The following is a 23,361-nucleotide window of genomic DNA, read 5'->3' as shown; positions in this document are numbered from 1 at the left end:
GAGATTCGATCAATGTTTTATATTTCAGCTGATTTCATCTTAGGCTGTGACTGAAGTCAGTTGTAGTTTTGTGTTTTTCTTCTGTGGTTCTGTTATCAGTGCTCAATCATCACCTAATTAATTATTTCATTGTCTCATTAACTTGAGTAACTTTTACTCAATTTAGAGAGGGCCCAAATACAATCTAAACTGAGTAGTAGACTGTCTGCTTAATATTTGTTGATACTGCGCCTTCAACAGACATTTAACTGACTTTGCAAGTACATGTCAACTTACACTAACCCTAACCATAACCCTAACCCCAACCTAACAGTCTACTAATAATCTAATGACAATTAGTTGGCATGTAGATGCAATGTAACTTAAATTCAACAAACGGACCATCAAAATAAAGTGTGACCAACAATTTCTGTAAACTCAATCAATTAATAGTTTGCTGACTTTAATGAATATACTGACCACATGTATAAAAATGTGCTTATTCATATGTGATCATATTTCTCACTTTATATAGATGTTCAGGGCAAATGTTTGATGAAAAATGTAGAAATAGAAAATAAATATTAATAGAATATAAAACACTTTTCAATAAATGAATGATTACAGATTCAATTTAAAAATAAAACATAAAACAATGCTAAATGTAAGAACTGTACTTTCAAGCTAACTTTCTCTCAATGCATGTTTCTGTCTGCATTCCTGTAATGGCGTGTAATATTGCACTCATATAAACTATGAAAAAGTATTACCACAAACAATGTATCTTGTCACACCACAATGTAAACGTTTGGTCCATACATTATACAGTATATTGTAATATTGCACAGCCCTATCCATGCCAACACACCCTACTGTGAAACACAAGTACTAAAGCATTACGCTATGCTAATATGAAACCAGCATAACGTTGATTCAGAAATATCTGGTACACGCAAGTGTTTAGTGATTTATGGAGGCTAATGAGAGCAGCGTTCGCCAACAGTGCCAAGGCTGTGACTGATAGTATCTCAGGTTTCCTCCGTATGAATGTTGGATAAGTCTGGATCCTTATTTTTAGCTACAACCAATTAGCACCACACCACAGAAAATCTGTTCACATGACTTCAGCAGCAGAATTTAGCTACGGATAAAAAAGAGGCGCTGCAAATTTAAACATTCATCATTTAGATGAAACCTGATATCTCTGGGACAAATGGTCTCATGGTCAGCAGTAGCATCTGGAGTTGCACAAACAACAATCAATAAATACATTTTTCACTACCAATCAAAGATGTTTCGAATCAAATGAATGCCGCTAGTACACCCATATGGAAATCTTATATATAACCATAAATCAACATATTTATATGAAATACAGTACTGTGCAAAAGTTTTAGGCCAACATTAAATCTGTTGTTTTACTGATGGTATTATGGATATATATGACCCTTTACCACAAAACAAATCATAAGTGTAATTATTTTTGTCCAATTTTTTTAAATTGAGATTTATACAGGGTGAATAAATTACCTTTTAGCTGATGTATGGTTTGTTAGGATAGGAGTTAAGTTAGAGTTTCAATTGTTTTGTTTTAGTTGTGTAAGATGCGAAAGACATTGGGGAGAGGCTGTTTGTCAAGGTTTGAGCTGGATTTCCACCAGTATTGTTAGCAATATTGTCTGAATTGATGGAATTGTGAATGTTGAAAAGTACAGATAGGTTTTAATCCACTATGCCATTACTTCTGGAAAGGAGTTCAGTGGTAATAGTTTTCATTTTCAGCATGATAATGATCTGCTAATTGCAGTGAAATCCTTTTTGGAGAAAGAAAACTGGTGGTGAAACACAGACAGTCATGAAATGGCCTCCACAGGGTCCAGACCTGAATATTATTGAGGCTGTATGAGATCACCTGGACAGCAAAAAGAAATATATGATGCTCTAAACCTAAAGAAGAACTCTGGAAAGTGCTAAAAAGAAGCCTGATATTACACAGCACATTGTTTCAGAATATTTAGTATTTTTGAACATATGTTCATATTTGTAATTCAAATAGTTATTTTGAAATATATGTTGGATATGACTTATACACTTACTGGCCACTTTTTTAGGTACACCTAATTAGTACTGACTTGGACCCCCTTTTACCTTCAGAACTGCCGTAATTCTTCATGGCATAGATTCAGCAAGGTACTGGAAATATTCCTCAGAGATTTTGGTCCATATTGACTTGATAGCATCACGCAGTTGCTGCAGATTTGTCGGCTGCACATCCATGATGTGAACCTCCCATTCCACCACATCCCAAAGGTGCTCTGTTGGATTGAGATCTGGTGACTGTGGAGGCCATTTGAGTACAGTGAACTCATTTTCATGTTCAAGAAACTAGTCTAAGATGATTCATGCTATATGACATGGTGCATTATCCTGCTGGATATGGCCATTAGAAGATGGGTACACTGTGAAGAACCTCAGGTAGGCTGTGTTGTTGACACGATACTCACTTGGTACTAATGGGCTTAAAGTGTGCCAAGAAAATACCCCCCACAACATTACACCACCAGCAGCAGCTTGAACCATTGATACAAGGCAAGATGGATCCGTGCTTTTATGTTGTTGATGCCAAAATCTGAGTCTACCATCCAGTTGTTCAGCAAAAATTGAGACTCATCAGACCAGGCAACATTTTTACAATCTTCTATTGTCCAATTTTAGTGAGCCTGTGCAAATTTTGGCCTCAGTTTTCTGTTCTTAGCTGACAGGAGTGGCACCTGGTGTGGTCTTCTGCTGCTGTAGCCCATCTGCCTCAAGGTTTGACGTGTTGTGCGTTCAGAGATGCTCTTCTACATACCTCGGTTGTAACGAGTGGTTATTTGAGTTACTGTTGCCTTTCTATCAGCTGGAACCAGTCTGGCCATTCTCCTCTGGCGTCAACAAGGCATTTACCTACAGAACATGCCGCTCACTGGATATTTTCTCTTTTTCAGACCATTCTCTGTAAACTTGGTTGTGCTTGAAAATTCCAGTAGATTAGCAGTTTCTGAAATACTCAGATCAGCCCGTCTGGCAACAACAACCATGCCACGTTCAAAGTCACTTAAATCACCTTTCATCCCCATTCTGATGCTCGATTTGAACTGCAGCAGATCGTCTTGATCATAGCTGTGTCTCATTTCAGAGGCTGCATCCTCCGAAAGGATGCATTCGAAGTGTGCTGTGTTATTACGGCTCGACGAATTTCAAAAAAATTCAAAAGCTTCTTCAAACGCAGCCTCAAAATGCGTCCTTCGTTTCCCAGGTAATGAAGGACACAACCGGTGGATCCTTCGCGGTCTTGAACGTCCCAAGATTCAATGCGTGCTGATAACAGCAGGAGGTTTTTAAAAGAAAACTCTGGTTTAAATGTATGAATTAAGTTTATTTTACTTGGATATCTAAGTGATGTTTTATAAACAAATTTCGGGAGGAGCACGCGCAGAAGTTACAGTATCAAATACATCATTGACAATTATTCTATTATCCAATCAGTTCTTGACCAAACCCCTATATATACCAAAGCTGTCTTACCTGCAGCATCTTACGACTTTAGCATCCCTCCACCACCCCGTCACCTCACCTCTTAAGAATTACAATCCCGGGGGGAGCGTTCTGGGGCCGGGCTAGATACTTCGCTCGAATCCCTATTCCTCTCTGTTTCCTGAGGAATAACTCGAGTTTGGGTGTCTTCGCCGAGCTCAGAGCCCTCTCCCCGGACAGCACGCCAAATACGCTTTATTCTGAAACTATTGCGACTTTGCAAGTGTGAACTCGTGAAACGCATGTTAAAAAAACTAAAAGAGTATGACATGTCTTACTTACATTTTTATGTGTACATGTAAGGATCAAAGGAAATATATTTCCAGCTTCTGTATACCTTGTTTTGCCTTCAGATCAATTAAAACAAGTTTTAAAATCACTTTGAAAAAAGCCATTACAGATTTTATTACTGCTTATTAACAGCAGCTGTTATGGTTGGCTGGTGACAAGATCCGTCCTCTGTAGGCTAGATTGTCTCATTTCAAAACTCTCGGTTCAGCCTGTGTGGACTTTGAAAGACTCACCTTTGAAGTCTGCATCCTTCAGAGGATGCAGCCTCTGAAATGAGACACAGCTCATGTCTACATGCCTAAATGCATTGAGTTGCTGCCTTGTGATTGGCTGATGAGAAATTTGCGTTAACGAGCAGTTGGACAGGTGTACCTAATAAAGTGGCCAGTAAGTGTATAATATGTGAAATTCAAACATGAACTTGTCATCATATATGTCACTTATGTAATTTGCATATAATATCATATATCAGATTTCTATATGGGTAGGCTGAGCATAAGAGACTTTTTGTAACACACGATGTTCTAAATATTCATATTCTAGTCATATTCTAAGCATTTAGATGAAAATTGTTCATTAACAGATATAAAGACAGATGACAGTTGCTTATACTGTACAACATGGCAACAAAACGCACTGAATAACCTTGGCTAGCATCATGCTGATTGTAAATGGAGCAAATGCATGTGAAAATGAAGATGTAATTTGAGCACATGCCTCACAGAAGACAGTGATCTATAATTATTCCATCCTGCATGCTTGAAACGTGGCCCAGCTGTTTGTACTGCATTACAGCAACGGTAAATGCAGCCCGCGACTCTAGATGATACTGTTACTACAGGCATTAATGTAATCTGTTAAAGCCCATTCATGTCAATCAGATATGGATCATAACACAGAATGAATCACTACTGTGAAACGTCATGGCAGATATGTGTGATCAGCAATGCTGCTTTGAATTTGCACAGAAGCATATTGAATTGGATGCATGCATGGTTTAAAAAACAGCTTAAGGTGGTGTTTACACGAGTGAGTTTTAGTTTTAAAACACATTATGGTATGTCTGGCGTCTACACTACGGCATCTTTGACCCATGAAAACAGATGTGATAATATGACTTTTTTAAAACAATAAACACCCCGTTTTAGTTTGGCAACACTAATATTCTGTTTTAGCCTTTTTCATTCGCTCTTTAACTAATCTTCTGGACTATTGCTTGTCAAGTCAAGTCAAGTCAAGTAAGTTTTTATTGTCATTTCAACCATATACAGTTAGTATTAGCTTCTTCATGCTTTCATGACCTCTCGATTAGACTATTGTAATATGTTACTAGGCAGTTGCCCTGTTGGCCTAATTAACAAACATCAGCTAGTTCAAAATGCAGCTGCTAGAGTGCTAGAACAAAGAAATATGATCATATTACTCCAGTTCTTTCATCGTTGCATTGGCTCCCTATTAAATATCGTATAAATGTTAACATTTTATTGACTACCTACAAAGCCCTGAACGTCTTAGCTCCACAGTATTTGAGGGAGCTCCTGGTGTATTATAGACCCTCACATCCATTACGCTCAATTAATTCTGGACAATTGATTATTCCCAGAATATCAAAATCAACTTTAGGCGGTAGATTGCTTAGGCGGTAGATTCTTTCTCAGATCTGGCAACTAAACTCTGAACAGCCTTCCTAGCACAGTTCGGGAAGCAGACACACTCTGTCAGTTTTAAACTAGATTAAATACACATCTCTTTGCATTAGCATACACATAAAACACAAATGCTATTGTAATTATTAGACTTTATCTTTGCGCTCAGCCAAAACACGTTACCTAAGAACAAGTAATAGACTCAAAAGACCAATGTCTGGGAATATGTTGTTAGATATAGACAACAAGAGGAATTAAATATCACGTTTACCAAATATAGTGAGATTATATCCAGCGGTAGATCCTTGACGAACAGTCCGACGAGCACAGCTCTTGTCTGGGTAGATATGCTGCAGCGCATGCCAGAGTGTGTGTGTGTGTGTGTGTGTGGTCACGTGATGTGCGTTTTCAGTGGTGTAGTGTAGACGTAGAGTTAAAAACGCCATTTTAAAACTAAAAAGTATTAGTGTAAAGAGGGTCTAAGACTGATTCCTGAAAGACCCCAGTGACAGACGAGTCTCCGCATTTATCCTGAAGGGCCAGCCTGAACACACGCTAGTGACCTACTCACACACATGCAGCTTCTCCACGATGGACGTCCAGTGCTCTCCAGCCTCTGGCGCTTAGGCTACGTTCACACTGCAGCCAAATGTGGCTCGAATCAGATTTTTTTTGCCCACATGTGACTCAGGTAAGGATAGTGTGAACAGCCTAAACCGCACAGAATCTGATCTTTTCAGGTCAGATATGTGCCACTTTCATATGTAGTCTCAAATCAGACACAGATCTGATGTTTTGCAATGCGACCGCAGTGTGAACGGTTATGTTGGATTTCACGTGACTTTTAGATGATCTTTGAGCGACATGCGTTATCATTCTGTGCTGTAAACATCCTCTACTCCTCAGCAGCATAGTAGAATAAGACATATTGCAATTACCACAGAAAGTTGTTCATTTTGAAAAAAAATTTAGCTGCAAAACTGGTGCTTGTTAACGATTGAGGCACGGGTTGATCGCGAAGGTGAAGAGCGCCGTGAGTGTTGCGGATAGGGGATCCGTGTGCAAAGGAGGGGGAACTTTCTCTCCGAGAGAAAAAAAGGCAGGTGCTCGAGCACCCAAAACCTCCTTCTGTACATGTCTGCTGTTTATAACAAGGTAAAATTAAATAACTCTGCAAACGGAGATAAAGCAACTCCGCCTTCACAGTTCAGTCTGCGGCTGCTCATTAACCCTTGATGAGTTCACTACACCGGTGGTCATAAATCACAAATGATCAGTGTTTTCAATCCCAAGTGACTTATTCTAGATTTCAAATGCCGAAATACACATTAGAAGTAGCAGAACAATCATTTACAGTTCTTAAAATACACCACGGTTGTCTGTGAAAATGGCAATAATCATACAAGCATGATCTGACAACGTGCTTACTTCATACTGTATCACGTGTGCATAATTATACATTTTGTGCTGTCCGTATCTGTACTTTTGCGCATGTGGGTCAGTTTAGGACCATGATCTGTTCACACTGCAAATCTGATACTGGCCACATTTATATAAGAGCAGTGTGAACAGCCATGCAAAAAAAATCAGATCTGAGAAAAAATCTGATTTGAGCACTAAATCATGCAGTGTGAACGTAGCCAGCACTGCACAGGAAGTTCGGCCAGAGGAGAAATGGTTGTGCCCAACTGAGCCTGGTTTCTCTCGAGGTTTTTTCCTTCAGTTTCATCAATTGGTGAAGTTTGTTCCTCACCGCTGTCGCCACTGGATTACTTGGTTTGGAACTTGTGGAGCTGCGCATCGATGGATTTAGTATTCAGACTTTCAGCTGTGAAAATTAAACTACACTGAGCTGAACTACTTTTACTGAAAACTGGACTACTGAAAGCAGTTTTAATATACTAGAACTTGCTTTGACACAATCTACATTGTAAAAGTGCTATAGAAATAACAATGAATTGAATTGATTGAGTACACTGTGAAACAAAACATCGTTCCTCCAAGACCAAGGTGGCCTGTCATAGACAATACCAGCCTGATCTCACAAAGAAACTTAACTATCTCACGTTTTTGTCAGTTTAGTGGCTAATTTATACAAATTTAAATGAGTTCAGTCATACGAAAATATATGATTTGCACCAAACTCCACTCCTAAACCCAACCATCATTGGGGGATGAGCAAATCATTTTAAAATATACGAATTAGATTGTACAATTCATACAAATTAGCTAATAAATCAAAAAGTAAAAAGTTATACAAACCATAAAATAACATTAGCAATGCAGTGTTTTGGTCATTTTCACGGATGTGCAAACGTGGATTGTTTTGAAAACATTGTCATGTAAATGTGAAACTTTTAAAATGCAAGGGAAAATCTTTTCCATTTTGGCTTCATCGTTGTTATGTAAACGTAGCCTAAAATACCCTTTAAAAATGAAAAAGCACAAGTGTAAATGTACTCTAAGGGGCCGATCACACCGAACACGTTTTTTACATTGAGAGGCGCCTTTTTTGAATGATTTACTAACGGCAGCAAGCCATTTGTGCCCTATGCGCCTCGCATTTTAACCACCTGCTGCGCCTTGCGTTTTTGCCGTTGCAGGCTGTGTGCTCGCAATTGAAAAAAGTCAACTCTGAGCGGAAAAACGTGTTACGTCAGTGGCGTCTTTTTCATTCTCCAATCAAATGAAAGCAGAGGCGGGGTTTCCGTTGAGATGACAGCAGTGTTTGTGTTGTCAAGACATCTACAGAGACTTTTGAAGATAGAGAAGAGACTTGTGGTCACTGTTTTGAGTTATCCGGTGCTGTATGACTCACAAATCTTGAATATCACAATATTATTAAATATTACAATTACAACATTATCAACAGCAACACTCTCGCGCAATACGCAGCTGATTCAGTCATTGCCTTGCAACATAAAAGGCGCACTGTGCACAAAAAAGGTAGTGTAGTGTTTAGAACGGAAAAGCACGTTCAGTTTGATCTAATACTGGTAGTTAATGTACAATTAATATATTTCATGCTACTTTTGAACTTCATGTGCTGCCTTAATATGCAGCAAATACAGAAATGACGTTTCCCATTATTATTATACCCACATTTGAATCTGAAATTGGTTTTATGTGTCATATTTATGCCTACAAATGTGCCATTTTTAAAAGTACAGGACATTATATCAGCCTCACTTTTATTTTTGCTTCATTCATTCATTAATTTTCCTTCGGCTTAGTCCCTTAAATCATCAGGGGTCGCCACAACAGAATGAACCGCCAACTTATCCAGCATTTGTTTTACACAGCAGATGCACTTCCAGCCTCAACTCTACTATACTGGGAAACATACATTCACACTCATTCACACACCTACACTATGGCCAAATTAGTTTATTCAATACACCTATTGACCTTATTCTTCAATGCGGAAGTGCGCTCGTTTTTGCGATTGTTTTAGAACTTCCGATTCAGCTCCCAATGGGAGAAATGACTAGGAATAATAAACGGCAGAAAACGGTCAAACTACTTGCTCTACTAACAAATGTGTCCATGATTATACAGACAAAACAGAATAATATAATAAGAAAATATCAGTTTGCAACATGAAGCAGCAGAGCGAGCTGTTTTTAACGTCTAAAAATGAATGGAAGTGAACGAGACCGGAAGTCTCCAGCCAAAAAGATTCAAATGGCTGCGCCCGCTCATACGCGCAGAATAAGGTGAATAGCGCATATCATTAGACTGTGGGGGAAACCAAAGCACCCAGAGAAAATCCACATGAACATGTGGAGACCATGCAAACTCCACACAGAAATACCAGCTGGCCCAGCCGGAACTTGAACCAGAGACCTTCTTGCTGTGAGGCAACAGTACTAACCACTGAGCTTTTTTTTGCTTGTTAAATACTTTATCCAATATTTATCAAAATAAACCCCTCAATCAAAGTACTATTAAAACTCAATTAAATGTTAATTATTAGAACAATTTTTAGAGAAATGGCATGTAATCTTCTGTCTTCAAACACATAGCATGTCCATTTTTTATATTAGTTTAGCACAAGTTATACCACTGTTAATACCACTTATGCTGGCAAAAATAAACATATCAACATTCAACAAAACTCCAGCATTTTCACTGCTGGCTAATCTAAATAGCTCTGATTGGTTCGTGAGCTCAATAGGAATGTGTGATTGGTTACAATGCTCAGCGCTACAAAAACATAGTATAACTAACATAATATTTAATTATGCAGCAATATTATGCAGTTTTTGGGTCTATTTTCACCCTTCTGATGTCCAGCCACTTACTTCCACAATGTCTGAGTTGGTTCTGCTCTCGTGAGGTTCGTTGTATTCTGTGTACTTGAGCAAGACCTTGTCCATGTCTGTGCTGGCGTACTGGAAGAGCTTATTGGAGCTGTTAAAGATAATCAGGGCTATTTCACAATCACACAGAACGCTGAGCTCATACGCCTTCTTCATCAGTCCAAACTTCCTCTTCGTGAATGTCACCTATGAAAACAACAGGAGAAATTACAGAAATGGGAAATTAACGTTTATACTGTCATCGAGATCAACTTAGAGTTCAAGTCATTAGATCTGTTCACTATTGAATGATGTGAGTTTGCAATAAACCAAACATTTAAGCGCAAAATTTTATCATTTTAATATGCTAAAATTTTTAATTATGAAGGATCATGTGAATTTAAATGTATTAAATGAGATAGCCCCTTGAAGTCTCATTTTTGAGGGGATCCCTAAGTAATAATGGAGCAATAATGCTGAAATTCAGTTTTGCCATATATTAAAACACAAGAAATTATTTTACATTGTAATAATATTTTACAAAAATAGAGTGTTTATTGCTTTTTTGATCAAATAAATGCTGCCTAGGCTGGAATAAATGCACATTTCTAAAAAAAAAATTATTTCTTGAAGAATATTTAAAAAATCTGACTGACCTTAAACTTTGTGGAAATTTTAAAAAGGGACAAAAAATTTATTTATTTTTAATATATTTTTTTTATTCAATTTAAATTGTAAAAAAAATCCCTTTTTTAATATTATTTAATTTTCCCTTTTTAATAACATTTTTCCTTTTTATTTTAATTTAATAAAATGTTCCCTTTTTAAATTAAAAATTTCTCTTTTTTTATTTTAATTTAATTTTCCTTTTTTAATAACATTTTTCCCTTTTTAAATAAAAAATTTCTCTTTTTTATTTTAATTTAATTTTCCTTTTTAATTAAAGTTTTCCCTTTTTAAATTAAAAATTTCCCTTTTTTATTTTAATTTTATTTTCCTTATTTTATTTAATTTTTCCCTTTTTAAATTAATAAAATATTTTCCCTTTTTTTATTTTTTTCCCTTTTTTACTAAACGTTTTCCCTTTTTAATTACATTTTTTTCCTTTGTTAATTTATTTAATTTTTTTTTTATCTTTCCATTTTTAATTTAATACATTTTTACCTTTTTAAATTTAATTTAAATCATTTTTCATTTACATTTCCTTTTTTAAAATTTATTTTGATCTAATTAAATAAAAATTTTCCCTTTTTAATTTAATTTATTTTGATTTAATTTAATTAAAAAATTTTAATTTATTTGAATTTTATATAATTTTTCTCTTTTTTAATTTTTTTAAAATTTTTCCCTTTTTAATTAAATTTTTCCCTTTTTAAATTAAAAATTTTACTTTTAATTTTACTAAAAATTTCTTTATTTAATTTTTCCCTTTATAAATTAATAAAATTTTTCCCTTTTTTATTTTTTTCCCTTTTTTACTAAACGTTTTCCTTTTTTAAATTAAATTTTTTTAACTTTTTAATTTATTTTTCCTTTTTTATTTAATTTAATTACATTTATTTTATTTTATTCTTTCCTTTATTAATTGAATACATTTTTACCTTTTTAAATTTAATTTAAATCATTTTTAATTTACATTTCCTTTTTTAATTTAATTTATTTTGATTTAATTAAATAAAAATTTAATAAAATTTTTCCTTTTTATTTTTTTCCCTTTTTTACTAAACGTTTTCCTTTTTTAAATTTAATTTTTTTAACTTTTTAATTTATTTTTCCTTTTTTAATTTAATTTAATTACATTTATTTTATTTTATTCTTTCCTTTATTAATTGAATACATTTTTACCTTTTTAAAATTAATTTAAATCATTTTTAATTTACATTTCCTTTTTTAATTTAATTTATTTTGATTTAATTAAATAAAAATTTAATAAAATTTTTGCCTTTTTAATTAAATTTTAATAATTTTTTTTATTTAATTTATTTGAATTTAATATAATTTTTCCCCTTTTAATTTTTTTTTTTATTTTCCCCTTTTTAATTTATTTTTTTCCTTTTTATTTTAATTTGTCCCTTTTTAATTTGATTTTATCTTTTTTCTTTTAAGTTATTTACATATTTACTGGATGAAAGATCATCATCTCCAGCTTAACCTCGCGAAAACGGAAATGCTTGAAGTTTCTGCCAACCCGACTCTACACCATAACTTTTTAATCCAGATGGATGGGGCAACCATTACTACATCCAAAATGGTAAAAAGCCTTGGAGTAACGATTGATGACCAACTAAACTTCTCTGACCACATTTCTAGAACTGCTCGATCTTGCAGATTTGCACTCTATAACATCAGAAAGGTCCGACCCTTCCTATCTGAACATGCAGCTCAACTCATTGTTCAAGCTCTTGTTCTCTCCAAACTGGATTAATGCAACTCTCTACTAGCCGGGCTTCCGGCTAATTCTATCAAACCTCTTCAGCTGCTTCAGAACGCAGCAGCACGAGTGGTCTTTTATGAACCCAAAAGAGCACATGTCACTCCGCTACTCACCCGTTTGCACTGGCTGCTAGTTGCTGCTCGCATCAAATTCAAAGCTCTGATGTTTGCTTACAAAGCGACCTCTGGCTTTGCTCCTTCTTATCTGCTCTCACTTCTGCAGATTTATGTGCCCTCCAGAAACTTGCGTTCTGTGAATGAACGTCGCCTCGTTGTTCCATCCCTAAGAGGGAAGAAATCACTTTCCAGAACTCTCGCATTCAATCTGCCCAGTTGGTGGAATGAACTCCCTAACTGCATCAGAACAGCCGAGTCACTTGCTGTCTTCAAGAAACAACTAAAAACTCAACTATTTAGTCTCCACTTTCCTTCCTAATCTGTAACTGCCTCTCTGGCTATACCACTAAGTGTACTCTCTCTCTCTCTCTCTCAAAAAAAAAAAAAAAAACATTACTAATGATTTGCTTCTTAGACTTTACACACCTGAAATTGTCTATAGCACTTGTTCACTGCTGCTCTTATAGTTGTGTAAATTGCTTCCTTGTCCTCATTTGTAAGTTGCTTTGGATAAAAGCGTCTGCTAAATGACTAAATGTAAATATTTAAGTTCTTTTGTTGCTTGGATTACTTATACTGTCTTCATTTGTTGCAAGTTGCCTTAGATAATAGCATCTGCCTAATTATTGCATCATTTCATCATCACATTGATATTGTATTTCTAATAACAACACTAACAGAAACCCATTTAAATTTCTTACATCATATTGTCAGAAAAAACAGAATAAATGCATCTCCAAGCTTTTAACACACTTAGGAAAAAGTGTTTTGGCACTGTATTGTTTTTTTCCTAAGCTTGTGCTCATTAATAGAATGAGAAGAAGTCATTCTTCACGACTGTCAGATGCTGTCAGCTGTCAGGGTTGCCAGGTCTTCTCATGTTTCCTGCCAATTATCGCCCTCTCTGAGGAATCTCGAGCTTGTTGCCACTTCACAGCTGAGGGCCAGATCCTTACAGCAGCGCACGAAACACGGAGAGTGTTTATCGCCAATGTCACAGTGCAAAAACACATTCAAAATGCCTAAATGTGGTTCCAGAGACTCTTAAAGTGGCAGGACTTTGAATGATAAGACTTCAATTGAGTGGTTCCCTTTTAGACATTATGTTCACTATGTGTAATGCTGTATGTGTATGTAATGCTTATGTGTATGCTCAACTAGCAGTCATAAATTGTCTAAACTGGCAGTGGGCGGGTTAAAAGAACCAAAACAAAGACAGACTTACAAACATATGGTATTTTTAAGCTTTAGAAGAGTCAAAAACTTACATACAGCACCTTTAAGCAATATTTTTTTCAGTCTACAGAATAAACCAGTTAAACAAGACTTGTCTAAATACCCTAACTTGCCTTTACATGTCACTTTAAGCTGTATAGAAGTGTCTTGAAAAATATCTAGTCAAATATTATTTACTGTCATCATATCAAAGATAAAATAAATCAGTTATTAGAAATGAGTTATTAAAACTATTATGTCTAGAAATGTGTTGAAGAAATCTTCTCTCTGTTAAACAGAAATTGATGAGAAAATATACAGGGTGGCTAATAATTCAGGAGGGCTTATAATTCTGACTTCAACTGAATACTGTACTCCTACATACCGTGTACCACTAAGTAAACCAGTGCAAATGACTGATCAAAAAAGGCTTTCTGTACCAAAAATACTCCAGCGAACAAGAGCGCCCAGACTAGATAGAGTTTGTGGTGCTGGTTGGTATTTTAAATTTAGACTGGGTAAATTCAGGCTTGTCTCTGTGGTTTAGCTGTGAGTGATGGCCGTCGGGGCCGAGAGAGAGCCGTCTCAGACTGACCAGTGTCCTAATGAGAGACGTGGAGCCCTGAACTGCTCTAATTACTGCCACCACACCGACTGTACAAGAGCTCCAGTGTGGAGGAGAAGCAGCCTTTAGACACGCCGTCTGCCCTACACATTCATTAAACACACCGAACAGCTCATTTCAGCAGATACAAGACATGTATGTTCGGAATGAAGCAAGATGTGGGACGTTACCACTGCTCTACAGCATTCTCCGCTAACACTGGCACCAGTGGAGTACAGTAATAAATTACAAATACTCAAAATACTGTAATTGAGGAATTATAATTTACTAAGTCGTTTTAAAAATGTGTACTTGTACTTTCATTTTTTAGTGTTGCAGTGGTACTTTTACTGTACTATTTTACTTCAACCTGCAGTCACTACTTAATTTTTTCTTGTTTGGTTTGGCTGAGTAGAAAAATCAGTCCTGTGATTCCTGTCCAATCAAATCGCTCATAGAAAGTAAATTGCATCATCATGCTGAACTACCTCACGACTGTTTGGTTAATGCCCTTGAGTGGCCCAGCCAGAGCCCAGACCTAAATCCTATTGAACATCTCTGGAGAGATCTGAAAATGGCTGTACACCGTTGCTTCCCATCCAACCTGATAGAGCTTGAGAGGTACTGCAAAGAGGAATGGGCAAAAATTCCCAAAGACAGGTGTGCCAAGCTTGTGGCATCATATTCAAAAAGACTTGAGGCGGTAATTGCTGCCAAAGGTGCATCAACAAAGTATTGAGCAAAGGCTGTGAATATTTATGGATTAAAAATGTATTAAAGCATTAAAATGTGTTTAAGAAGATGTACAAAATCTTTACACGCAATAACACCTGCACTGTAGAGAGCATCCTGTCTGGCTGTTTCACCACCTGGTATGGTAACAGCACCAGCAGCAATCTGAAAGGCCTACATAGGATTGTGCAAACTGTTGGACGTGTAGTAGGAGGTGAGCTTCCCTCCCTCCAGGACATCTGCAGGCGGTGCATGAGGAAAGCCAAGAGAATCATCAGTGACTCCAGCCACCCAAGCCATAGACTTTTCTCTTTGCTACCCTCAGGCAGACGATTCCGCAGCATCCGGTCACACACCAGCCGACTGAAGGAAAGTTTCTTCCCTCAGACTATCAGGCTGATGAACACTTAACACACCCCACACAAACTCTTCCACACCCCTCACTGCAGACCATCAATATGTAGCATGCACTACACTTTAACTTTATCTGTATTTTGCACTGTCTGGAGCCAGCACCTAAGCTTTTCCCTCATCACAGCACACGTGCTGCTGATGATGTGACAATAAAAGTGATTTGATTTGAACACAGAGACTGTTTAGACTGCATGTCACTGATGAGAAGATGGCGGATGTCTACTGTATGATGACTGAAATTACCAAATAGGCTTAAGCAATAACTAAATGCTCTATAGAATGTTACGTTTACACACACAAGCACAAATTGCATGCAAACGCATCAGCTTTTCACAAAATACTCACTACTCATGAGTACTGTACTTTTTACTCATACTTTGAGTAATATTTAGAGATATTATACTATCTCTATCTAACAGATACTATTACTCTACCAGGCCCGTAGCCAGCCTGATTAAAGGGGTGGTTCTTTTTTCTCAAAAAGTGGACCTTTTTGCAGTTATAGGTCTCATTTAAGCTTCTATTTAATTCTGAGATTTAAATATCCATAATTAAGCCCTATTTTAGCTGAAATAGCTTATCGGATGGTCATCATAACCAAAAAAGTACATTTGAAAATTCATGGATAACAACAATAGCCAAGTTATTCATTTTAATATTGGTCACTTTTGGTGCTTCACACTTTTTCATTGGTCATATTTTGTTTCAAGAATAAGGTCCAAGACTGATTAGCTGAAGTCACACCGCAGCGTCAGCCAACAGAGGATTTCTCTTGGTCTTAAAACCTTTTTCGATTGGTTATTTTCGCTATTTATGATGGCATAGCAGTCAAAATAGGCCAAATGAGATCAGGAATGGGACAAATTCTGGACCTTTATCAGTAAGGGGTGGGTCTTTCGAACCCCCCCTGGCTACGGGCTTGCGCAAGTAAAGGTACTTTTACTTGAGTATGATTTTCAGTAGTCTTTCTATCACTGACTGGCACCCATCGTAAATAGGTAAAAGAGCTCCCACTCTAATCCATATATCAAATTCTAAGATTTTTCCATGACTTTATCTGATTAAAAATCTGAATGTCCATGACTTCTCTCTCTCTCTCTCTCTCTCTCTCTCTATCAGGTAACCTTTAGTATTTAATCTGGATACAATTAATAGTTTAGTGAAAGGGGTGATTTTTTTTTTCTCAAAAAGTGGAGGCAGTTTTTCACCTCATTTTCTATCTAATTATGAGACTTAAATGCTGTTTTTTATTGACATTTTAAGCATATTATTATTCCAATTCTCTTGTTGGTTGGTCATCATAACCAAACTTTTTGATGTACCAAAAACATTTCCTAAAGATTTAGAATAAAGAAATATGAAATATATATTCACTACTGGTCAAAAGTTCAGGGTCAGTAGGATTTTAAATGTTTTAAAATAGGCTTTGTCTGCTCACCAAGGCTGCATTTATTTCATCAAAATACAGAACAAATTGTAAAATTGTGAAATGTTATTGCACTATAAAAGAACTGTTCAAAAGTAGTTTATCATTTAATTCTTTTGAGTCACATGACCCTTCAGAAATCACTGTAATATTAATTATTATTATTATCATCATCATCATCATCATCATCATTATTATTATTATTATTATTATTATTATCATCATCATTATTATTATTATTATTATTATTATTATTATTATTATTATTATTATTATTATTATTATTATTATTATTATTAATGGTAATGGTAACAAAAGCAATAATGACTGGATTAATAATTTCATTTGAATTACATACAACAAGAGAGCAGTTATTTAAAACTTTAATAAATATTTAACAATTTAATATATTTTTTACATTTAATAAATTCCGCCTTGATGAACAGAACAGAATAATTTTAGGATAATGTTATTTTAAAAAGATTTTGGGGAAAAAAATTGACCCCAAACTTTTTACCAGTCGTATATATATTTTAAATACAAATTTATTAAATCATATATCATTAGAAAAATAAGAAATTTATTATGAATCTGTTAAGGTTGTAACAACTGGATAGCATATTCAACTTTTCTCAGTCAGAATTTAGCCATTTGAATATAATAATAATAATAATAATAATAATAATAATAATAATAATGTAGAAATTCACAATTTTTCTAGCCTCTCTTGTAAAAACATACCTTTAACAAATTCAGGGATAACAACAATAGCCAAATTAGTATTCAAATTTACTATAATATGGGCCACTTTTGGTGCTTCACACCTATTGTTGGTCATTTTTTGTTTCAAGTTTAAGGTCCAAGATTTAGAATAAAAGTTACTTGTAAAATGCTTTCTCTACTTCAAAACAACACACTGATTAGCTGAACAAAACTGATTAGCTGAAGTCACACCAAAGCGACAGCCAACAGAGGATTCCGCTTGGTCCTAAAACCTTCTTCGATGGGTTATTCTACTATTTATAATAGCATAGCAGTGAAAAATAGGACAAATGAACTCATGTATGGAACAAATTCTGGACCTTTGTCGGTGGGGGTGGGTCTTTAAAAACCACCCGAAATCCCCTGGCTACGGGCCTGCAATAATACTGACATATCAATACATATTCAAAAGACACATAAAGAAAAAAATCTAAACAAAAAAGGGAGAAAAAAGAACTACCCCAAATAAAACAGATCAGAAAATGGGGTAAAAGCATTGCTTATTTTCCAGATAATAATACAGTTAAAATATTCCTTTCAATATGATGGGACAAAGACTAGGTTCCATTTAATCCAAATATGCAGTCTAAACATTATTAATTTATTAATAATAATCCAGCTAAATGTTTCACCATTACATATTCCAGTATGTATTTGTGAAGCAAATGTCCTCATCTCACCTGTCTGTTCCTCTCCTCCATTATGCGGGTAATCTGGATCTTCTTTCGCCCCATTGTCACTACCCTTCGTTTCTCTTTGCTAATCAGAATCCTCTTTCTTCTCCGGTGATTGTGCTCGATTATGTTTTGGTTTTACAGCATCGTATGAAAAGACCTCCTGTCTGCATTCTTCACCTCCACAGAACCTGCAAGAAATGGACGATCAATGTTAAGCAGGAAATCATATGAGAAAAACATAAATTGTGACCACAAAACCAGTCATACATACAGATTTAAAGCTGAAGTGTATATTAGCTGTCCTGTGAATTTTCTTTTCTTTTTAAATATTTCCCAAATGATGATAAGCAAGGAATTTTTCACAGTATTTCCTAAAATATTGTTTCTTCTGGAGAAAGTCTTATGTATTTTATTTTAGCTAGAATAAAAGCAGTTTTTAAAATGTTTAAGCCAGTTTAAGATCAATATCATTAGCCCCCTTAAGCAATATTTATTTCGATTGTCTACAGCAGTGATTCCCAAAGTGGGGGTCGGGACCCCCCGGGGGGTCATGGGACAAAAAAAGGGGGTTGCTTGGTGATTTCTAAAAATAATTTTTTTATTAATAAACCATAACTTACTGAAGATTTTGTAGTTTATAGTTAAAGCCTTTCTTTTTTTTCTATTGGGTTGCGACTCTTGGGGTGATCACATTATATTAAAGATCCAGCAATAGTGTCAGATACAGCAGCACTCACATACATAAAAAAAAATTAAACAAAGAATAGGCATGAGCCTATTGGTGTGTGTGTGGGCAATTGCATACAGAGTTTCGATATTTATAACCACCTCAGAGGATATTGGGGGTTGAGAGTCACTGGCATTGCTATTTTGGAGGTTGTGGGTTGAAAAGTTTGGGAACCTTTGGCCTACAGAACAAACCACTGTTAAACAATGGCTTGCCTAATTACCCTAACTTGCCTAATTAACCCAGTTAAGCCTTTGAATTACACTTTAAGCTGTATACTAGCATCTTGAAAAATATATAGTGAAATATTATTTTACTAGTAAAATAAATGTCATCATGGCAAAGATAAAAGAAATCAGTTATTAGAAATTAGTAATTAAAACTGTTTTGTTCAGTAATTGAGGGAAAATTAAGGGGGGGGGGGGGTAATATTAGAGGGCTAAAAATTCTGATTTCAAACGTCAATGAGAAGCTTTGATTTCCATATACAGTTGGTTTGTTAGGATATGAATATATTCATAATGTACAACTATTTGAACATCTGAAATCAGAGCAGTGTTTTCCTTACCATTATATAAGAAGGGCGCCCCGCACTCCCAATGGTTTTCCCCGCCCCCCTTGAATCAAGTTGATTGTATTTCATATAGCGCCAGATCACAACTTTTAATAAACAAGCTTAATAGCCATGTGTAATACCTTTTTAACACAACGGCATGTGATTTCTGTCTCTACATGGTCACGCGATTACAAATTTCTGCTCTCTGAATCGTGCATGGTGGAGTTCACATAGACACTCTATGCCAGTGTTTCCCAACCCTGTTCCTGGAGGCACACCAACAGAACATATTTTGGATGTCTCCCTTATCTCACCCATTCACTTCAGGTTTTGGAGTCTCTTCTAATCTTCTGGTGAGTTGATTCAGGTGTGTTTGATTAGGGAGAGCTTGAAAATGTGTACTGTTGGTGTGCCTTCAGGAACAGGGTTGGGAAACACTGCTCTATGCTGTATAGGAATGAGAGAGCACGCCACACCTGACAGGACCGAAGACGCACGTGCGCTCCCGTATATTATGCATAACCTACAGCAGCCACCATCACACAGGTAAATGATACGTAGATGCGTGAGCGATCGATGCGCTCGTCACTGCAGCTACAAATAGCTGCTAAAATATATACAGATCCACTGCCACCTGTTTACAGTTTATTAGAGCGACTCGCGTGAGCGGAGCTATCGACTCTATCTAGTGTCTCGTCCAGCCTTATGTCCTCTCTGGGAAGCTCTGTGAATCTCCCGCAAATTTATACCGGCTCCGTGATCCCCAAAAATGAGTTAAACACTCGGAAATCATGGCGACGAGAGTAAATGAGCAAGAAAACAGACCGCGAGGCACAGTGATGGTCTAAGCATTAAATTTCTTCGGTTAAATGAACAGAGCAGTAAAGATATCATGAGTGCAAATCCCCCCTCTCTCTCTTATTGAGAGATCTGCTGTCAATAGTTGGAGATGAGCAATATATTTGACTGGTCCTGCATGTATTTAGGCATTTAAACACACACAAAAACTGAAAGTTCTGTGTTGACAATATTGCAAAAGCTGGCTGGAATTGTTAGATAAATAATCCTTTATTTTTTAACATGAATATTTAATAATATAACTTCTTGTAAAATACTTATTGCAATAAACAGTTTATAGGTCTATTTCCTTTTAGTAAAGAAGTAATAGATTTATATCTGTTTTATTATTTTCTGTGGCAGTTCATTCCGCTGTGGCAAGCCCTGATAAATAAGGGATTAAGCTGAAGTAAAATGAATGGATGAATTATTTTCTGTAAAGCTGCTTCTGGCCATGACATGTTTACACCTAAAGAGACGTGTTTAAGGTTTTATATGCAGCATCCTTGATATATTCTCTTAGGTAAGGCAAGATCTTCTCTTAAGGTTCATACTTTGGGGGAAAATGTGCTCAATGCATTATAAAGCTTGAAGCATTAGAATCGGTGTTCAGTATCAGCCGATCAACATGACAGGAATCGGTACTCGGTATTGGCTGCAAAAATCTTGATCGGGGCATCCCTAGCTTTGACCCAACTTGGCTGTCAGAGCAGCAATACTCCCCCTTGCTGTACAAGACTGATCTTGGTAAGTCAGTAAATGCACCCTTAGGAAAAAGAAGTATACTTAAGTAAAGGTCAAGTATAAAAGTATACTTTATTTAGTAAGCATACTAATATCAATGTACTAGTAGTGTACTTGAACTGTTCTTCCAGAATCCCATTAAGATACACAGTGACAAAAGCTGCACACTTTGTGGATAAAAAAAGATATGAAAATAAATGTTAATTTTTAGCTTGTGCTGTTGTACAGTTCAAATAATTGTTCATTCATTTATTGGTGTCTTTAAGAGAAACAAATTAACACCATGACTTGTGTCAGTGTCAGTCTGAACAGCCTCGCCGCCAATTCCCCCTCATCTCCCCAAATTCAACGCATTTTTTGCAACTGCAAAAAAATAATAAAATAGCCATAAGTTTTGCCGTCCAGAGTTTAGGGTTTTGTGGTCTACATATCACAAATTCAGACTGAAATTTATTTTCCTATGGGGAAACTAAATTGCAGCAAGGTGCCTTAACATAAGCCAAGTTCCATGAACACAAGTGTTCAGCATAAAACATACAACAGATACATTTCTGTTATTTTTCCTTCTGCGATGGACTTATTTAATAACCTAATGGCCACTATATAAAAAAGAATCTCTAATTCTGCTTGTCCTACTTATATCACAAATACTCACTGACCACTTTATTAAATACTTCTTACTAGTACTGGGTTGGACCCCATTTTGCCTTCAGAACTGCCTTAAATCTTTGTGGCATAGATTCAACAAGGTACTGGAAATATTCCTCAGACATTTTGATCTATATTGACATGATAGCATCACACAGTTGCTTCATATTGTCGGCTGCACAACCATGATGTGAATCTCCCGTTCCACCATATCCCAAAGGTGCTCTGTTGGATTGAGATCTGGTGACTGTAGAGGTCATTTGAGTACAGTGAACTCATTGTCATGTTCAAGAAATTAGTCTGAGATGATTCGCGCTTTATGACATGGTGCGCTATCCTGCTGGAAGTAGCCATCAGAAGATGGGTACACTGTGGTCATAAAGGGATGGACATGGTCAGCAACAATACTCAGGTAGGCTGTGGCGTTGACAAGATGCTCATTTAGTACTAATGGGCCCAAAGTGTGCCAAGAAAATATCCCCCCCCCACCATTACACCACCACCAGCAGCCTGAACCATTGATACAAGGCTGGATGGATCCATGCTTTCATGTTGTTGACGCCAAATTCTGACCCTACCATCTGAATGTTGCAGCAGACTGTTACGGCAACATTTTTCCAATCTTCTGTTGTCCACTTTGTATAAATGCTATACAGTATTACAGTATAAATGATAACACATAAACAGTATAGATGAAGAAACATGCTGAGGAATGACCCTGAAAAGCCACCTGCACCATAATCAAATGCACATTTTTGAACTCATCCATGGAGATTTGTTGTGTAATCTGATTTGCTGGTTAGTGTAAACAACGGCGGTATTACTGTAAACCCACTGGATTATGGGTCAGGAAATGTCACTGCACAAGTTCAGTAACAGTGCTTCTCATTAACATAGATTATTTCCCATTAAAATCACATCAGACAGCTACCACCACACAACCCGTCATAAATCTGATGTGATCTAGTAAATCCCGAATGAAAAAGCATCCATCATACCTTAAATTCAGGAGAGCCGCTGAATGCAAAAACATGCACGTTTTTTCATGCGCCTGTCAATTCTTCTATATGGAAATCTGATGTGTGGCAATAGATGCAAATTATATATATGACATATAATTTCATAGCTGGATTTTACACATATAAAATGTTTTATGCAACATACACATTAATATAAATGAGAGGTTTTTGAGCGGTATACTCATATGCTGAGTACACCCCTCACAAATCTCTCTTTTAAATTCATATTCTTAATAGGAAGCTATACAATATAATATTTGTGCATATAGATTAGATTAGTCAGTACTGAAGCCAAATCTGGAGTTTATCTAACAAAATAACTCCAAAAACTAGTACCCAAATTATGCTGAGCACTATCCATCCACCCATCTCTCTCTCTCTCTCTCTCTCTCTCTCTCTCTCTCTCTCTCTCTCTCTCTCTCTCTCTCTCTCTCTCTCTCCTCTCTCTCTCGTCTCTCTCTCTCCCATCCTCTCTCCTCTCCTCTCTCTCCTCTCTCTCTATCTCTCTCTCTATAGATAGATAGATAGATAGATATATAGATAGATGATAGAATAGATAGATAGATAGATAGATAGATAGATAGATAGATAGATAGATAGATAGATAGATAGATAGATAGATAGATAGATAGATAGATAGATAGATAGATAGATAGA

The 23,361-nt window shown here is 36.1% G+C and overlaps 1 protein-coding gene across 1 annotated transcript in view; it reads right to left on the bottom strand.

Moving 5' to 3' along the window:
- Positions 1–23,361, bottom strand: part of mef2ab (myocyte enhancer factor 2ab) — a 70,858-nt gene that overhangs the window by 28,156 nt on the left and 19,341 nt on the right. The window contains exons 2-3 of the mRNA XM_056462606.1: positions 18,177–18,361; positions 9,797–10,000 (exon numbers count right to left, since the gene is read on the bottom strand). Of these exons, the coding sequence (XP_056318581.1) occupies positions 9,797–10,000; positions 18,177–18,230 (258 nt within the window). The 5' untranslated portion in view covers positions 18,231–18,361. The remainder of the gene's footprint in view (positions 1–9,796; positions 10,001–18,176; positions 18,362–23,361) is intronic.

The sequence above is a fragment of the Danio aesculapii genome, chromosome 7 (genome assembly GCF_903798145.1).
Source record: "Danio aesculapii chromosome 7, fDanAes4.1, whole genome shotgun sequence".
NCBI lineage: Eukaryota > Metazoa > Chordata > Actinopteri > Cypriniformes > Danionidae > Danio > Danio aesculapii.
The sequence above is the reverse complement of the archived record's forward strand: the minus strand, read 5'-3'. Positions and strand labels throughout refer to the sequence as shown.